At 39.6% G+C, this 19739-nt stretch overlaps 1 protein-coding gene across 1 annotated transcript in view; it reads right to left on the bottom strand.

The window, feature by feature from the left end:
* Positions 1-2025: 2025 nt before the first annotated feature.
* The window catches only part of NEB (nebulin), a gene marked incomplete at its 5' end in the record, with an annotated part of 191460 nt that continues 173746 nt past the window's right edge, over positions 2026-19739 (bottom strand). Inside the window, 16 exons of the mRNA XM_079783149.1 lie at positions 2026-2606; positions 4802-4908; positions 6048-6200; positions 7062-7154; positions 7459-7642; positions 7747-7854; positions 8687-8779; positions 9102-9194; positions 9481-9573; positions 11158-11250; positions 11839-11931; positions 12946-13038; positions 15160-15252; positions 16255-16347; positions 16838-16930; positions 19083-19175. Coding sequence (XP_079639275.1) covers positions 2433-2606; positions 4802-4908; positions 6048-6200; positions 7062-7154; positions 7459-7642; positions 7747-7854; positions 8687-8779; positions 9102-9194; positions 9481-9573; positions 11158-11250; positions 11839-11931; positions 12946-13038; positions 15160-15252; positions 16255-16347; positions 16838-16930; positions 19083-19175 — 1749 coding nt within the window. The 3' untranslated portion in view covers positions 2026-2432. The remainder of the gene's footprint in view (positions 2607-4801; positions 4909-6047; positions 6201-7061; positions 7155-7458; positions 7643-7746; positions 7855-8686; positions 8780-9101; positions 9195-9480; positions 9574-11157; positions 11251-11838; positions 11932-12945; positions 13039-15159; positions 15253-16254; positions 16348-16837; positions 16931-19082; positions 19176-19739) is intronic.

Here is a 19739-nt window from a genome sequence, read left to right as displayed (position 1 = left end):
AAAAAAAAAAAAAAGTTCCATCATTTTGACGTATGACATGTGCTTTATGTTTATTTTTTAAATTTTATTTTATTGTTTAAAGTATTACATATAGTAGTACATATTGCTCCTTTCCCCCCTCCCATAGACCTTCCCCCAGCCTCCCCTAACCCCTGTCACATGTCCTCATCCCACCCACCCCACCCCCCAGTGTCTTGTGTCCATTGGTTGTGCTTATATGCATGCATACAAGTCCTTAGGTTGATCTCCTTCCCCGCCTCACCAACACTCCCCAGCCTTCCCACTGTAATTTGACAGTCTGTTCGGTGCTTTACTGCCTCTGTGTCTATCTTTTTGTTCATCAGGTTATAATGTTCTTTATTTTCCATAAATGAGTGAGATCATGAGGTATTTTTCTTTCATTGCCTGGTTTATTTCACTTAACATAGTGCTCTCCAGGTCCATCCATGCTGCTGCAAATGGTAAGCATTCCTTCTTTTTTACAGCAGCCTAGTATTCCATTGTGTAGATGTACCATAGTTTTCTAATTCACTCATCTGCTGATGGGCACTTAGGCTGTTTCCAAATCTTAGCTATTGTAAATAGTGCTGCTATGAACATAGGGTGCTTATATCCTTTCTGATTGGTGTTTCTAGTTTCTTGGGATGTATTCCTAGAAGTGGAATTACTGGGTCAAATGGGAGTTCCATTTTTAGTTTTTTTGAGGAAACTCCATACTGTTTTCCACAGTGGCTGCACCAGTCTGCATTCCCACCAGCAGTGCACGAGGGTTCCTTTTTCTCCGCATCCTCGCCAGCACTTGTCGTTTGTTGATTTATTGATGATAACCATTCTGACAGGTGTGAGATGGTACCGCATTGTCATTTTGATTTGCATTTCTCGGATAATTAGTGACTTTGAGCATGTTTTCATATGCCTCTTGGCCTTCCTTCTGTCTTCTTTCGAAAAGATTCTATTTAGGTCCATTGCCCATTCTTTATTTACCACAGGTAAAGGTCAGGCATTGTTATCTTTCTTTTAAACTTTTTTTACTGTTTCACTTCATTACTGTTGTGTATGTGCTCCATGTGAGTGACGTAGGTGCTTATGCAGGTGGGTTCTGACTTAACAGCGAAAATCGCCTTATGTGGCGCCGTAGGAACCGTTCTCCAATGTAACCTGAGGACCTACTGTATTATGCCTCATGGGGCAGCAGTATTACTACAGCTCTAAAGTAACATGGACAGATTTTTTTTTTTTTTTTTTTTTTAGAAAGGATACTCTGCTAACTTGAGTATCAAGCCATCATTGGCTGGCACTCCACCTTTTGCCCTCTTAATACCTTTGTCACCTAAAGCCAGCCCACTGGACTCAAGAAGAGAAAGATCCCCGAGGTTAGGATTGGATCCAACACTATTTCTAAAACTTTATAAGCTGAGCCGTAAAGGAAACTTGTGGAACACAAGTATGGATAGAGTTTTGATAAAATCTATGTGCATTTTTAACAGTACATATTTTTAGTGAAATGTTTTATTGAAATGTTTATTTGTAGATCATCATAAAACTATTAAAGATAAATAATGCTGCTCTAGTCGGTTTTGCTCAGTGAATAGAGCGTTGGCCTGTGGACTGAAGGGCCCTGGGTTCGATTCCAGTCAAGTGCACATACCTCAGTTGCAGGCTCCCGGCCCTTGTCGGGGACTTGTGGGAGGCAACCAATTGATGTGTCTCTCACATCAGTGTTTCTCTCCGTTTCTCCCTCTCCCTTTCACTCGCTATAAAAATCAATGGAAAAAAATCCTTGGGTGAGGATTGAAAAATAAATAAATCTCATTCCATCAGTGGCATTTATTGCAGAATTATATATTTTATTAGTTACTAGCTTATACCAGTTTATATTGACTATCAGCTTATAACTTCAGATCTGGATTAGAAATAAAAGCATCAGCATTCAGTAAGCATGGAAAAGGTGAACATCTCTGCCATTTTCCCTTTAACGTATACATGTTCACATTGTTTTAGAAAAGAAATAATGTTAAACATTCCATAATGCAGAAATGGGTTGATACAGCAATAATATAACATTACAGAAACTTTTAAAATGTCTATTCTGAAATTAAACTTGATTTTAAAACCCAAAAGAAAGTTTGATAGTGGCAATTTAAAAAATAATGAACATATGGATTTAATGTTGTCCTTTGTCTTATGTGCAAGTCCAGAAGATAATAAAGTAAAACAGTTTAATAATTGGACAGATTAGTCATGCTAACTTTTCTACTGGAGAATTGTTTAGGTTCATATATGAACAAATTGAAAGATGGTACAACAATAAATCATATGGACACAGAAAATCATTAGGCAGCTTGAGAACTTGGTAATAGTGGAGAATCTAAACTGCAATCCTGACTGCAGGAGTTGTAGATCCTGTAGGCAGGCATGGTGCTTTGAGATGCCTAAATAGCTTCAACATAGTTGGCTGGGAGCATGCCGGTCCTGCCGGTCCTCTGCACAGTGCCATACATCCAACCTTCATCTATCGCTTGAACATTCACTATAGCATCTCCATCCTTGAAGGACACCTCATCAGCATCAGCAGCCATGTAGTCGTACATGGCGCGGAAGATTTTCTGTTTGTGAGAGTGGAAAGAAAAGGGGGGAGATATGTTAGATTTGCAACAATTAACCCAAACTCTCAATTTTAAGGTCTCTTATAACTTACTTCATAAACTTAAATTGCCCAAAAGAGAATGTACAACCACCAACAAGGAAGTAAAAAGACTAGCAAAATATTTGCAAATCATATATCTGATAAGGGATTACTATTCAAAATATCTAAAGAACTACAATTCAATACCACACACACAAAGGTGGGGGCAAAGGATCTGAATTCTAAAAAAGTATACAAAGAACCAACAAGCACATGAAAAGATGGACAACATCACTAGTCATAAGGGAATTGCAAATCAAAAAGAATGAAATACCACTTTTCACACACAAAAATGGTGAAGAGCAAAAAGACAGACAATAACAGTTGATGGGGAAGATGTGGAGAAATTGGAACCTTCCTAAATTGCTGATGGGAATGTAAAATGTGCAGCCATTTTGGAAAACAGTTTTGGGAGTTCTTCCCATGTTAAACATAGAGTTCCCATATAACCCAGCAATTCTCCCAGGGTGTAGACCCAAGAGGAATAAAAACATATGTCCATCCAATAACTTGTATACACTTACTAATTCACAACAGCATTATAACAGCCAAAGAAATGAAAACAACTCATGCCCACCAAGATGAATTGAATTTTTTAAAAAGTGGTATTTCCATACAATGGAATATTATTTGGTAATAAAAAGGAATAAAGCACTGATACCTGATACAACATGGATGAACTTCAAAACATGAAGTAAAAGAAGCCAGTCACAAAGATCTCTTGTGTGATTCATTTATATGAAATGTCAATATGTACATAGAGGCAAATATATACAGACAGAAAGTACATTAGTGGATGCCTAGCATTGGATAGAGAATGGCGGGAAAGACCCAGGATAGGGAGTGACTGCTGATGGATACGGGGTATTTTTTTGGGTGATGAAAATGTTCTAAAATTGCATTATGGTCATGTTGAACAACTCCAAATGAACTAAAATTCAATGGAATTGTACATTTCAAATGAACTTCCTAGTACGTTAATGTATTCAACATGGATATGTGTCCATGTGAAATATGTGGACTTGCTTATATGTGGACTGTTTTTTCCCTTTGGAGGTCAAACTTGTGTTTTGTAGAAGAATTTGAAAAGCCATAACAATATTGCAGGTATCTCTCACTTTGGGAATTTGGGAGCATACCAGTAGTATGCTGACTTATAATTATTTTAGGGTCCATTTTTGGACTTTATCTTCTTTTAATTCCCCTCCCCTCCCCCGTCACCATTTATTTCCCCTATACAGTCTTCCACCTCCAGCTTCCACCCTCCACCCTCCCTGGACTTTATATTTTTCAAAAATCTATCCCCATGCTAAATCCATATTTAATTATGATAGCTTTGCATATGTTTTCCTTTAACGTGGTTAAGTCCTTTCCTATTGTCATTTTCAAAATTTACTTGGTTATTCTTGCATCTTTACTCTTTCAAATAAATTTTAGGCTTAACATACAACATTTAAAAAATGCTTTTGGGATTTTGATTGCCTTGAATTTATGGATTTATTTTAGGAGATATGGCATCCTTAAAAGATTCCCTTCTGAAATATAATGGCTCTCAATTTTAATTTTTTAGATCTTCATTTACATCTTTTAGTAGATAGTTTTCTTCATACAAATATTCATTTCAATCCTAAATAATTATGTGTTTGTGCTATTATGAATAAGATCTCTCTTAAATTGAGAGTTTTGAAGTAGTCTGGTGAATTGTAAACATGATTTAACTCAACTTTTCAATATATATATTAACAGGAGAGGTCTAAGATATGACATGTTCATGTGTGTGGTGTGCATACAGATATACTGTATATTCTTGAAGAATGATTCCAAGCAGCATACGTCTTAGTTTAAGTTAGTGGGTGGGACCTAAGAGCCCAAACTAATTTGCTTTGTTGTTGTTTTGTTTTAAATCATTGAATAATGCTTTATAATTAGTTTTAGTTTTGTAATGAAGGTTTTCTGATATTGCTATTAACCTGAGATGTGTTGTAAAAACAACAACACACACAGCATCATATAAAGTAGAAAGTGTGGTGCAAGAAAATCAGAATGCCTATCATTATTTTTGTACATATCAAAAAAGTAAGAATGATTTGAGTAAGTTCTTTATTATTTACTTACTCCAGCAGTAGATGGGTGAGATGGGATAGAGGATACCGTTGTCTGTTGGGTGGCAACTGAAGATGATCGTTGTTGTGGGAGCTCTGTGGTTCTTGCATGTTTGTAAGCTGAAAGGAAGGAAGAAATAGTTTATAAGAAGAAAATATAGCCAGACATCATTAAATCTATGTTCAGCTGCTGAACAGTGCTGGCTTTCCCCATAATTTAAAAATAATAAATTCCAAGAAAGGAGAAATGAAACATCTAACTCATGTGCCCCCTCCACAATTCTAGTCTTTTCTCATTAGAAGAAAGAATCCAGCCCTAGCCTGTGTGGCTCGGTGGATAGAGCATCAGACAGCAGACTGAAGGGCCGCAGGTTTGATTCTGATCAAGGTCTCTCTCATGCTCGGATTGCAGGCTCGCAGCCAATCAATGATTCTCACCATTGATGTTTCTATGTCTCCCTCTCTGTTCCTATGTCAATAAAAATATTTTTTAAGAAGAAGAAAGAATCCAGATTTATTTATTTATTTATTTATTTATTTATTTATTTATTTACTAGTGGCCCGGTGCACAAAATTCGTGCATGGGGTGGGAGGAGCCGGGGGGGGGGGTGTCCCTCAGCCCGGCCTGCACCCTCTCCAATCTGTGACCCCTCAAAGGATGTCCTACTGCCAGTTTACAGGGATCGGGCCTAAACCAGCAATCGGACATCCCTCTCGCAATCCGGGACTTCTGGCTCCTAACCGCTCACCTTCCTGCCTGCCTGATTGCCCCTAACTACTCTGCCTGCTGACCTGCCCTCCCCATGGGCCTGCTCGCCCCCAACTGCCCCTCTGCTGGCCTGCTCACCCCAAACTGCCCCCCCACCACTGTTCTGATCACCCCCAACTGAACCCCACTGACGGCCTGCTCGCCCCCAACTGGCCTCCCCCCTGGTGTGCTCAGCCCCAACTGCCCGCCCCCCCGCCCCGGGCTGATCACCCCCAACGGCCCCCCACACCGGCCTGATCACCCACAATTGCTGTCCCATCCTGGCCTGATCACCCACAACTGCCCTCCCCTCTTGGCCTCTAAACACCTCTACCTCGGCCCCGTAACCATGGTTTTGTCCAGAAGAACATCTGGAAGGTTTCCTGGAAAGTCTCCTAGTCTAATTAGCATATTACCCTTTTATAAGTATAGATTACTCAAAGCTTCTGTTATAGTAACCGCCAGTGAGCTGGCCGACCATGCGGTCAGAGTCAGCACCACCCACTTGTACCTGTTGAGGTTGCAGAGAAGAAGATGCCGCCGTTGCTGTAGGTGGACAGGTGGTGGTCGGCACCTTCTGAGTGCTCAGACTTCTCCTCGCCGCCACTGACGCTCAAAGCACTGGCTGATCGCGACTGTTCCCGGCTCCGGCGCTGAGCTTGGGCTGGGGAGGTGAGATTTAGAGAAGGAGCAGAGATGAAACGTGATGGCAGGAATCCCTAGCAGTATTTGAATCTCCATTGGTTTTTGTTTGTTTGTTACCAAGCACGGTCTTAAGTAGCTTTCCGTGGATGAAACCCCCAGAGCACTTATGAAAGATTGTGTCATCCTCATTTTCCAGGTAACAGTTTAATTACCAAAAGGCAGGTGATAGTGAAGTGGTACAGCCAGGCTGGCAAGCCCAGAGTCTGTCCCTGAGACTGCTCCTTCCCTCCATCCAGCCCATTTTCCTGCCTCACCAAAATGAACACATATTCACATTCACACTCCAACTTAGCCTTCAGAAAGTCCTCCCTAACTTCCAAGTCAGTTTAGATGCCTTTTCTCTGTGTTTCTCTGTGTTCAGACCTTTCAAACTGTACTGTCAAGGAGTAACCACTGGTTTACTCGTCTCTCTTCATCAGTAAACTAGAGTATAAATCCTTTGAGGACGGGCACTACATGTTATTTGACTTAACATGAATAGAATGCATAAAGGCATGCATGTGACCTCTTTAATTGAATGACTAATCTTTGACATAAGTCAGTTCAGAAAGTTGCTAAAGGTCAAATCCATTCTTCCCTTTGCCTATGTATTTTTCCCCCCATTATTTCTCTAATAGAAGGACTTACGCTGAGGGAGACTTACACGGAGGCAGTGAAACTTGACTAGACATGAGTTTGGCCCACTAGTCAAGGTGTTTTTATGCTGAATGGGCAACTCAGGAAATTGAAAACCCTCGAGGAAAGGAACTTCAGAAAGTCATTGACACTAGCCCACTAAATGATGACATTTTTGTTGTGATCCTTCTGTGGCATAACGTACCATTAATCATGTGTAAGCTTCGGGATTGAATGTTGTCTTCTGCTGGGTCATAGTCAAAAACTGAGCCAGGATTAGTACGCCAGACACGTAAACCTGAAAGGGAGATGAAGGATCAGAGCAGATGTTCTTGGACTCTCAATGACGTGGAGAGCTAGATATGAACTTAATCATAGGAGGATTGATTTAGCTTAGGTTCTAGTCGTGTCTCCTCCTCTTCGGAGATCAAAGCATAAATAAGAGAGGTCAGGCTTGCAAGTCATGAAATAATAGAGGTTTTCTTTCACACCCAATGAAACACAAATTGAGGTCCTTTATCCTTTGCCTCGCTGTAGATAATTCACTTCTGTTCCTCTACCCCCTTACCTTCAAGTCCATTTCCCCACTATGGCTCAGTCACCTGTAATAGTCTCCTGATCCTGGTCATTCCGTTTTTGTTCCATTTGCACCACTTTTCTCTGAATCCCTCTGTAGTTAATGTCGCTGAAGTCCTGTGTGTTCTTCTTCACTCGTTCAGTGATAGGGTCAGTCACCACCGGCGTGAAGCAACCCTTGTGCTTCTCAAAGTCTTCATGATATTTCACCTGAAAGTTCATGAATTTGTTTTGTGAAAACATGATGGTGGATCATTTCCTTTGCCCCGTGTGCCCACAGGCTGGCCAACCAATCCTGAGAGTTCCTGACTCACGGTTGAGATGTGGCGTTGGGTCTCTCTCACCCGTCTCATCTCGGGGGTGTCCAAGACATAGGCAGCCTTGCCTTGTATTTGTTTCCGGAAGCTATCGGAATAAAGAACCTGGCGGAGGAGAAAAAACGAATGAGCACAGGTCATGGTACTGTCCTCACTCTGAAGCCTCCAACCCTCTCCAACAGGTGGGGGTGGAAGGAGCTGGGGGAGGGAAGCTTTGAGTCCGAAGGACCCAGCAAGACCCATCAGTCACATGGAGCAGGCTAGCATGAGGGCGGGTGGGCAGGGCTCGCATCCAGGAGGATCAGTTTTGACTTTGAAAATGTAACTTTTGTTTTCAAAGGAGAAGAGGCACAGTATAATTTTGAAGGGAAAAGGAAGGAAGTGTTCTCTTGAATTTGCTGGGAACTGTAGCCACCAGCATGTCGGGTGGTATTTGGTGCTAAATGTGCTAATGACATTTGAAAGAACTATCCTTCAAAACAAGTAATCGGGGTGGTTTTTTTTTTTTTTTTTTGTAGGTTTATGTCAAGATTTTACCGTATAAACCCATATGCAAATACAGAAATCAAAGTCCTCCAGACACGAAAAACAAAAAACATCAAAACCAGAGAAGGCATCCATTTCAGAGTGTTACCTGTTTCCTAGGGTACCTTAAAAGGAAAGGAACGCTGAAGGCTGGAGGGGTTAGGAAGTCAATTTGTGACAGGTGGTTACATAAAACTACCTCAGAGGAAAGTAAAAGGGGTGAGAAAACGTTGGCAATTAACTTGTTACGTCTTAGCATGATCATTTGGAATTTAAAAGCACAGTTGTGTTAATTTCGGTGTAAATTTTCAGTGGAATAAGGAAGTGCACATTTTTATGAAGTTAAAATGTTATTGTCCAAGCTGTTACATCCCCCCCCCCTCCCTTTTTTTTTTGTAATCCTAGCAAATACCGAGCTAATGTTTTCTTGGTTGCGCTTAGCTCTCTCCATCTCTGGAGTAACGGGTGTCGGAGTTGCTTTTCTCATGTTTTCTTTGTACAACACCTAGAGGAGCCAAGAGAGCATCCAGACGTCAGAGAGCAGAAAGCCTGTTCTGAGAACCATCAGCGAGCTGGGGTTACGGCTCAGTTATATCACACTCGATGAGAAACGCCTCAGGAAGATGAAGCCATTAACATGTTACTGTATGAAGCACAAGGTGGAGTTCGGGCTGGAGGGGTTGGTCGGTTTTTTTTAAGTAGGTAAAGAAGAATTTTAATAGATAAACAAAAGTTTGGGGAACACAGTGAGATAAATTAGTGGTGTAACCATCTTTGCCAGGCTTGTTAAAAAGCGTAGCATTTTCTTTTTTTCCTCTCTGAAATACCGAGCTAAAGTTTTCTTGATTGCGTTTGACTCTTTCCATCTCAGGAGTAAAGGGTGTGGGGGTCGCTTTCCCCAGGTTGTCTTTGTATAACACCTGTGAGATACAAAGTTGGACCAGAAAGTCACTAGGAGGCAATTTTCAGGCTATTAAATATAATGCAATTTGGGTGAGAAAATCCCATGTTTAATTGATTATTATTAGTGAGGATAGCTCTCAAGAAGAAAGCTTAAAGCCAGTTAATGGCTAAGTGTAGTATGTCATTTAGAGAAGGTTCTGGAAAACTGGCATGTGGTTTGTTTTTAGCCTGGGATGGAGTTAGGAGCAGGCCAAACTGCAGGGGTTACTTTGCAAAAATAAAAGCACTTTCTCAAGACAATACCGAGCTAATGTTCTCTTGATTGCGTTTGACTCTCTGCATCTCTGGAGTGACGGGGGTTGGGGTGGCTTTCCCCATATTTTCTTTGTACAAAACCTACATGAGTCCAATGGATCCAAAAAGGCAAAAAGAAGAAGGAAAGAAAAGAATTACAGTCACCAAAAGATTAAACAGAACAGGTAACTCGTTAGGAGGCTCAGGGTGCCAAACCATTTGGGCAGTGAGGTTAGAAGGAAAGGAATATGCTTCCAAAGGAAAGTGGCGTAGTTAACGGCAAGACACACGTTTCCAGGGCAGGACCCTGCGCTGACATCCTTGCAGCCTGCAAGACAGAACTGCGGTGTGCGCCCCCTTCACCTTGCCCTGGTCCATGAATTTCCAGCACCTGCTAGGTCCCCTAAACAGCACTGAGGGGCCTGGGCTGGAATGCCACTGAGAAGGGTGAGGCTGCTCCTCATTTTGCAGAGGGGAACCCCACCTTTTTGCAGCACTTAAACTCAGACACCTCAGGAAAACCGTGGGTCCTTAAGCAAAAGATATCTCCTCTCTTTCCTCCTTGCTATCATTGTGTTGTGCCTCTTGCTTCAGTTTACTACAACATTCAACTTCTCAGCAATGATGTCACATTATGGTAAGTCAATTAAACACATGGTAACACATCATGACAAATCCTCAACCTCGCTGTCTCCCCTCAGTGTCATTCTTGGGGACACGGGAGGTTTTGGAAATGCCGCTCTAGAGGAAGATTTCTGTTAAGGTGGTCATTCTCAAAGTGGGGTCCCTGGGCAGCAAGGTCAGCAGCATCTGAGAACTTGCTAGAAAGACACATTTTCTGGCCCCACACCAGACTTACAGAATGAGAAACAGTGGGGGCGGGACCCAGCAGTCTGGTTTAACAAACCCTCCAGGTGATTCTGGCACACAACTATTGTAGAAACCGGTAGACTGTGCTCATGTGGAGGCCACAGCGTTCTTACATAAGCTGGAGTCATCCCGACACAAACCCAACCCCGGTCATTTATCAACATACAGAATACTGCAGAGCACAAGCTTACAGGAAATGGCTTACTAAGTTAGCAGTTAAAGATCATGAAAAAGACAAATAGAACAAAAAGAACTCAAATTGGTAAAACAAAAAACAGTTCTAGTGACACTTTCCTTTTGAAGTTAATTAATAGCCAGTTGCCAAAACCACTACTGAATCTTCATTTGTCATTATTTCTGAAGGAGAGGATCGGGATTATTTTTCCCAAGGTCTCTTTGTCTACATCTGACAGGGTACATTAGAACCTAAGGTCATAGGCGCAAAAACATACAAAAAACCCCACAACTCCAATGTACCAGAAAGAGCCCTTTACACCAACTATGCCACCTCCCAAATTTCACAAATACAGAAAACAAAGAGACCTTGGGGGTAGTGAACAGAGAATAAGTTTGGGGAGAGATGAGCAAAACAATATTTTATTGGAAAATCCATTACTTCCTGATATTAGAACTTTAAATTGTGGATTAAAGCAATCTTGTTATTACGGGGTTAAGGCTAAGGTAGCCCTATAGGGAAAAAGGATAAATGTGATCAATAAATTCACAAAATTTAAGTTGTCTTTAAAAAGGAGGATTAATATGTATTATTTTAAGTCACTTTTAAGTAGTAGTTTTTTTCTTTTCTTGCCAAAGTACCGTGCTAATATTTTCTTGATTGTGTTTGACTCTCTCCATCTCTGGAGTGACAGGTAAAGGGGTTCCCTTGCCCATGTTTTCTTTGTATAACACCTGTGTGATGAGAAAGCATCCAGAAAACAACCATAAGTAACATTTCGTTTGTTGTGTCAGATTTTAAGGGTGAGTTCAACTTCCTTGTTACCAAGTTACACAATAGTCTTAAGAAGCCAGGAGTTATACACGGACCAGATGCCACAAGCTACTTTCATGGCAGCCATTCTTGGGATCAGAAAACACTCGCTAGGACACCAAGGACCTCAGCCGCAGTGGGTAAGGCTGTCGGAGTTATCCATGTTATGTTTTCATTTCTGTGAGCACAGTACCTCCTAAACGATCACATAGGGGTTTAAGATGGTTAAAACTCAGTTTGTTGTTATCCAAGCAAACGAAAAGGTAAGGTGGTTTTAAAAATATGTATATTTTAAAATACCAAGTGGCAGAGAAATCAGGATTAACTGAAATTTTAAAAATCGAGTTGATAGTAGTATAGAAATGCAAGCGTTGTATGTATGTCTTTTGCTAAGTGAGGTATATTAGAAGCAAAGGAAGGGAAGTGGGTTTCAAAAAAGAATAAATGTTTAGTATCAATTTAATTATGAGGTTAAATGGCATCTTCTTTTCCCTTTCTGTCCAAAATACCGAGCTAATGTTTTCTTGATTTTGTTTGACTCTCTGCATCTCAGGAGTGATGGAGACTGGAATTCCTGTTCCCACGTTTTCTTTGTATAGCACCTGTATGATAAGAAAGCATCCAGAACAAAGAGAGCAGTCAACCACGTGGCCCCTGTGTGGAGCAGTTGGGAGCAAAAGGAAGAACGTGAGTTAGAGGAAGGGAAATCCCACAAGCTTCTAGATCCAACCTGTATGATCCTAGAGTCATCTTTAAAGCCAGGGAATGCAGGAAAGAGCAGTGAACACTGGGAGACGGGGAAGGAAAGTGTTATAATTGGTGTTGTTTGAACTAATCTCTGCAGCAATGAGCGATGGAGAGAGCAAAGGGAATGATCAGCCCTTCTCAGCTTGTTATGAGGAGGAGGGAAATTAAAAGGGCAAGAGACAGAAAGAGAACCAAGGAAGTTATTCTTGATTTGGAAATGTTATTAACAAAACACATAAGGATATTTGGGTTTTATAAACAAATATGAAGATTCGTACACAAACATCTTCTTTTGTTGACTTTCAAAAGAAGTCCAAGTATTTAATTTTTAGTTTGGGTGAACATATTGGGGGAAATTAATCCTTTTAAAGGCAAATGGAGAGTAATGCCAAAATGCAAAAAAAAAAAAACACCCAAAAAAACAACAACACAACAACAACAAAAACCCACACAAACAAAACAAAAACAAACAAAAAACACCTTGAAAAAATCTGTACAAATACCAGTAGGGACAGAGGTTAGAATAGGAAATGAGGCTAACTATCTGATAGATGCAGGATAAATGTTTGTAAGCTTCTGTTCAGATCAAATTGGCAAAGCAGGGTAAATGTGGTTGCTTAGGCATTGAGAATGTTATGCTTTTAAAAGCTGGACTGTAATACTGAACACTTTTTAAAAAAGTCAAATGATTATATTAATGTTTAACCAAAATGGGGAAACTAATTCATCGGAAATGGTAGCATTAAGTTGCGAACAAGACGTGTCAAAGTTTTTATTGGGATGAGTTGATTAGATTTTAAAATATAGCCATTAATCTTTTAAAAATGTTTTAAAAATAGTTAAGGGATTTTTTTTTTCCTTTTAAATACCGAACTAAAGTTTTCTTGATTGTGTTTGACTCTCTCCATCTCTGGAGTGATGGGAATCGGGATCCCCTTCCCGAGGTTCTCTTTATACAACACCTGCATGACACAAGAAAGCATCCAGAAAAACAAGAGCAGTCAGCACAGTCCTTCCCCCTCTGTCTTGCAGGGAACCTAGTATGAGACTGTGACATCAGACAGGAAAGACAGCTTCAGCCTGTCTTTTCAAGCACGGATCTGGAGGACAACATGCACCATGGATCCATAGCTATAGTGCCGGTGTATTCGACATTCAGCATTTAGTCTAACTCATATATTCAATGTTTGTTTTCTGTATCAAGAAATAATTAAAAAGATACAAATGCTAATTTCATAAGAGCACTAAAATGCTTAGTGTACAATAGGAAGATTATCTTTCAATTAGATGGGCAAATATTTCTTTTTTCCTGTACAGAACATCTGTATTAGATTGGCAAATATTTATTTTTTTTAGAATATACAGAATATCTTACAGAAGAACAGATATTCAAAACGCCAGGCCAAATTCTATGCAATATGGCGAAATTGGTCTTTGCTAAGTAACTTCCAATTATGGAGGTGGTCCAGTCTACAAGTCAAGATTTTAATAAATACACAGCACTGTTTATTTTCCATGGTGTCATAAAGGTTCTATGCACCGCTGGACAACTTGGCCTGAATGCAATTTGTGTAATAATTAACACAAAGGGTTACTTAGAAAAGCACCTGCATGATAAGATCCTGTCCAGGATCATCGGAGTCATCAAGATCTTAAACAGATATAAATAATAATATACTTACTCTAATATAGAAGAAAATAATTTTGAAAAATTAATGCAGACCTTTGCAAAAGAATAATAATAATAATAAACCCAAAAGGAAAACAGTGATGGTAACATTCCAAAAGTAGTATTAGTTGACATTGAAAATTTAAACGAAATCAAAAGATTGTTAGTGAATAGTAATTAAAAACAAAGAAAAACAAAACAAAAATACAGTGGTACTAATAAGAGTGATCACTCTATAAGTTATATAAATGTCTAATCACTATGTTGTATACCTGAAACTAATACAGGTATATTGTATGTCAACTGTAACTGAAAAATTAAAAAATATTAAAAAAAGACAATGGGACCAAAGAAAGTTACTGATCTAATTATGTGAAAGAATCAAACTCTGAGAAAATATTTAAGCAATTAATAACCATTTTGGAGCCCCATTGGTATGGCTCAGTAGTTCAGTGTCAACCTATGAACCAGGAGGTCATGGTTCAATTCCTAATCAGGGCATATGCCGGGGTTGTGGGCTCGATCTCCAATAGGGGGCATTCAGGAGGCAGCCGATCAATGATTCTTTCTCATCATAGATGTTTCTCTCTCCATCTCCCTTCCTCTCTGAAATCAACAAAAACGTTAAAAAAAAACACACAAAAACACACATTTTGGATCAAACCTTCTCCCATCCTTCCCCCCGCCATCCCCCAAAAAAATTCAGCTACATTTTCCTAACATTTGAGATCTGATTCAGATTTTAGATTTGAGTCTAAGATCCTTATATAGAAGTCTCACAGACCCTTTGAGGACTGTAGAGGTTTTCAGCAATAATAATACAAGAGAAAATAACATTAAATAAAAGCTTATGGTCTGATTTGTGTGTTAAAAACAAATCAGAAGTTTTGGATTTCTATTCATGGAATGGCTTGTTTAGAACAAGTATCAAGATGAGATTACTCTGGGTCCTGATACTGAGCCATCTCCTTTCTCGGTACCGCTGTTTCTCCAGATAGGACCTACGTCCAGGTAACCCCTGTTCCAAGCAAGAGCCATTATTTTTCCATGGGGCCTCAATCCTGTGTCTTTTCTTGTGATGCTAATCCAGAAATATTGAATAAAAAGAGTTCCAAGTAAATAATAACGACAGTGTTTGGGGGTTTGTTGGACATCAATTAACTTCAAAAGTCCCAGTAGTAATGTAACAGGTGAAAAGATAAGGAAAGGAACCAATTAAAAGTTTTAAGGGACTAGTATAGAAAGCATAAGACGTTAGAATCAAATGCTGGTTAAAGAAGGATTCAGTTGATGAGATTTAGAAAGAGAATTTGTTAAATTGAGAATTTTAAAGGGACTCATAATAAGTTTGGATTTGTAGGAAGTTAATTATTATTTTTTAAATACGGAGTTAAAGGAGCTTTCTGCCAAATACCGAGCTAAAGTTTTCTTGATTGCGTTTGACTCTCTCCATCTCAGGAGTGACAGGTATGGGGGTCCCCTTGTTCAAATTCTCTTTGTACAAAATCTGTGTGCACAAAAGCAACATCAAATCAGCCTGGAGCCATCATTTAGGTAGACATAACCTTTAAAATAGTCTCTAAAAGTATTTTTGTTTATTTTAATAATTATGTAAAATAGGCCTAAATAACTTTAAGAAATAGAACTATAGGCCACCTTTGGACGTTTAGTCAAACAGCACGATGTCTGTCTCTAAGTGGCATTAATACAGGCATAGCTGCCAGGATGCAGGCAGGAGTCACTTACACAGGCCTTCTCTCAAAGACAGAGGACTAGGCCTTATCAAATAGCATTCAAGTTAATTGAAATTAATATCTATAATGAGCTGTTGGTAACTCTAAATTAGGGAACAAGAGATGATAGATAGATAGATAGATAGATAGATAGATAGATAGATAGATTTGGAGAATAAAATAAATATTAAAAGCTAAATGAATAGTAGCTTTCAATGATTCTGAAACTATGCCAAAGGAAAACTCAGTTATATCTTGTGTGGTATACAAAAACACCTAACTCAAGGAAACTTGTATTTCTGAGTTACTAAAAACTGCTGCGTTGTCTTTTGAATGAAAATGTTTAGGAATCACGTTTTTAAAGAAAAGCTGCAACCACAAAATATACATCAAACAGAGCCAGAATAAATACCACTAAAATTCTAATTAACATTGACATTTTAACGGGATGTTAGATTTTACTTTTGACGTGTGCCACACCAGTTAGAAACACCTATTGTTATTCAAGGAGGATCTGAGGAAGGAAACACTGAGTATTACAGAAATTTAAGGAAAGTGATCAATACTATGTTTTAGGGAAAACAGTTAAAATTTCACACCAGAACTAAAGTAAATACTACATTAGATTTAGATTAAAGACTGAAGTAATATTTGGTATCATTATTTTTATATAAATTTAGTAATTTTATAGGCAGAAAAATCAGATGTTTGTAATGTGTTAAAATATTATTTTAAATAAGAGTTAAGGGATTTTATTTTTGTCCCCTAAGAAATACCGAGCTAACGTTCTCTTGATTGCGTTTGACTCTCTCCATCTCTGGAGTGATAGGTGTTGGGGTTCCTGTCCCCAAATTTTCTTTGTACAAAACCTGTGAGATACAAAAAAGTACCCAGAAAACATTCAAAACAAGCATAGGGATTAAGGAAGGGAGAAATTTAAAACAGGAGTATGTAAGGGGGGTTATTTTAGTGAATAATATTTAGTAAGGATAGTGCTTTTACTTCACCATTTTAATGATTTCCATAATGCTAATTCTCAGAATAAAAAAGTACAATGGAAATCACTGAGCTTAAGATATGAGTAGAATGATGAGGAATTGTGTGTTAATTTTACTTACAGTATTTCACATCTAAGTACTCACACTTGTCAGTGGTTAAAGAACCATCAGAAAGGGGAGTCGCTTTGTGTGAGTCCCGATGGTTTGGGTCAAGTAATAACACACACACACGCACACACACAGACACAAATACACACAGAACCGTTGTTAAGATGTTACTCTTTTAAAAAAGGATGATGGGTTATTCTGGTAATTTTTTTAATGGGAAATAGAGTTTCTTATTTGATATATGTATAAATACCGAGCTAAAGTTCTCTTGATTGCGTTTGACTCTCTCCATCTCTGGAGTGACAGAGGTTGGAATGCCTGTCCCCAAGTTTTCTTTGTACATAACCTGCAGGAGATAATTAGAATACCCAGAAAGGTAAAATGACCGCGAGTCCTTTGTATTACAGCTACACGTGTGCTATTTGGTGGAAACTCATAAAAACAGTCTTGCTTTCAAATATGACACCCAAGGAATAAGGAGAAGAAATTCCACAAGTATTTACATTCTCTCTTCAAAAGTAGTAATTTTACTCCTTTAAAAACTGAGCACTAAATGGCGCATTTTGTATAGTCAACACTTAAGAGATTCCTAAAATGCACTAAATAATAGCAATGCTTTCAGCAATGAGAAAAATCTCTCCATTTTGTAACATCTTGTATTAGTACCTTTCATATAGCAGGTCCACGAAAAATCTATTTTACTTAATAAATAGGTAGCTTGGTTTAAAAATTTCTAATTGCATGATAGTGTATTCCTTCAGGGTCATTGAGGATTTTCTGTTTGTTTTGCATTTTCTACTGAACACTCCTAACTGTCCCCTAGTCTGTAGGTACCCTTAATGTGAGGAGACTGAAGCAGTTTATTTTTTCAGGAAGAGCATCTTCCTGAAAAAAGGTGATTGTCGGATCACTTAAACTGGTGCTTTGCTAACACGTAAGTCCCTATTTGTTAGGGTTTATATCAGAGGACTGGACACTGTCATGAAGAGTGAGGAACTTCCTGAACCTCTAGCCACCTTTCCTCTGAATGCTAAGCATTCTCAGCCTAAAGGAATGAATGAATTCATCTTAAATGGACGGATTCTATGATGTACTAGCACCTGGTGTGAGAGCAACATGAAAAATCTAGGGGTTTGTGTCACAGATGAATTCCTAAAATCACTGACCAACTGGTGTTGATATCTTTGTTTCACTAGGAAACTTTTAGGGATCTTAAAAGTCTACCATGTTGGTACAAAATTTTGTTTCTTTACCCAGTAAGGCAGTATAACTGACCATGGACAGCAGAACAAAATAAAACCAGAGAAAGACAGGAACTTGCATGAAAAGTGACAAAGAAGGTATGGGCTAGTTTTCTTGGATTAGTGGACACAAAACTCCAAGTGAAGCTGGAACCACCAGGAGGCCAGAGTGTAGGCAGGGAGTGAGAGGGAATGACATCTAAATAATATGAACGCCATGAAGAGAAAGATCAAGTGTCTTCTAATGGAAACTAAATGAGAGTTCAGCTCTCCAGGCACCAGAAGAATCTCTAAGAACAAGGTCTACACCTTTTATTGCCCATAAACTATTTCCCAAACTTCTAGTAGCCAGCAATTGTTTAGAATCTGCTTATGGATGAGAAGGTGTATGAATGTGTGTGCACCTGAAATTCCTGGTAGAGAACAGGCTTAACATATAATATATCCTCGTGGGAAGATGACAGCTAGCCCCTTAAACACACTCTGCATTTACAAGGAGAGAGCAGAGGACACAGGGCAAGGAATCTTGAAAGGAGGGGAGAAAACTGCAGAGACTTCAAAGTCTACCTTGGGTCCTCTGGAGAGTAGAGAATGTCCTGATATATACACACATGCACACACACACACATATATATGTGTTACTTCTATGTTTAAATGTATACTGAGTGGCCAGATTATTATGATCTCTGAACGCATAATAATCTGACCACTCAGTATATTTGTATCTCAAATGTGTACCAAAAGTATTCTAAACTTTTTCTGGAGATCAATCACCTATTTTCCCTGAGCTTTCTATCAGCCAGTGCAAAGGGGAAAACGGATCAGGTGCACGATTTATAGTATCTTTGATATCAAATAAATGAGGTATTCAAGAGAAGTACACTGAGTGGCCAGATTATTATGCGTTCAGAGATCATAATAATCTGGCCACTCAGTGTAGATGCTTTTGGTTAACTAACTTGAGATTGTCCAATAACCATATTGCTCCTGTTGGCACGTTCACTTTAAAAATTGCAGGTGTGATGATTCATCAAGAAGCCAAGTCCCCCCTGCTCTCTGACCATGTGAAGACAGAGGTTTCTTATCTATTCTTAGAACAAATGGCAGTGCTCCTCTCAGGACCGAGGGAGAGTTCACACCATCCCCAAGGCATGGGAAGCCCTTGGTAGATGGAAGAAGGGGTGAGATGGAGCTAGGAAGCGACTGGGACAGGGCTGGTTGCACAAACCCATGCGTAGCAAGCATATGGGCCACTACCGAGCTAATGTGCTTCTGTGTCTCCTTGACACGTTTCACTTCCGGCAGGTCAGAGATCGGGGTTCCTTGTCCAATTGCTTCCTTATACTTCACCTGCAGATATGAAAGGGGGGACATGTGTGGTGTGTTTGATTAGCAGTCCCACAATTTTTTAAATCACAATTAAATAGCAGGGGTTCTCCACTTAGTTTGAATGGGGCGCATTCTGAACTGGGTCAGAGGAGAGCAAAGCCAAGGACAAGGACACTTGGCCGCTCTCTTGTCTCCTTAGGGGTGGGGCTCAGGGTTAAATCTTCGACTCAAACCTATTTTGTTTTCTGACAAGTGACAGGGTCTCTCCTTAACCAAACTTTGGTCAGACTCCTCTCAGTCTTCTTCCTAACTAGACCTTGACTTTTAGACTTCAGCACCCATCTTTGCAAAGTCCAATTTCGGCAAAAATCCTGACAGCATCTCCCACCCTGGCTATCTGATCCCCCTGGATATCTGACCAAATTCCTCGCCCCACCATCCCACAGGTGCAGCCTGATCACCCCGCCCCGCCTCCAGCAAGGCACACGTGTGGTTAATGGGTTTAGTTAGCCACAAGCCGCCTAACCCCAGAATCTGGGGCCCAGATGTTTTCTCTGAGTAATTTTCCACCCAGTGATCCTCCCC

The sequence above is a fragment of the Cnephaeus nilssonii genome (genome assembly GCF_951640355.1).
Source record: "Cnephaeus nilssonii genome assembly, chromosome: 10".
NCBI lineage: Eukaryota > Metazoa > Chordata > Mammalia > Chiroptera > Vespertilionidae > Cnephaeus > Cnephaeus nilssonii.
This window is presented reverse-complemented; position numbering and strand designations above follow the sequence as displayed.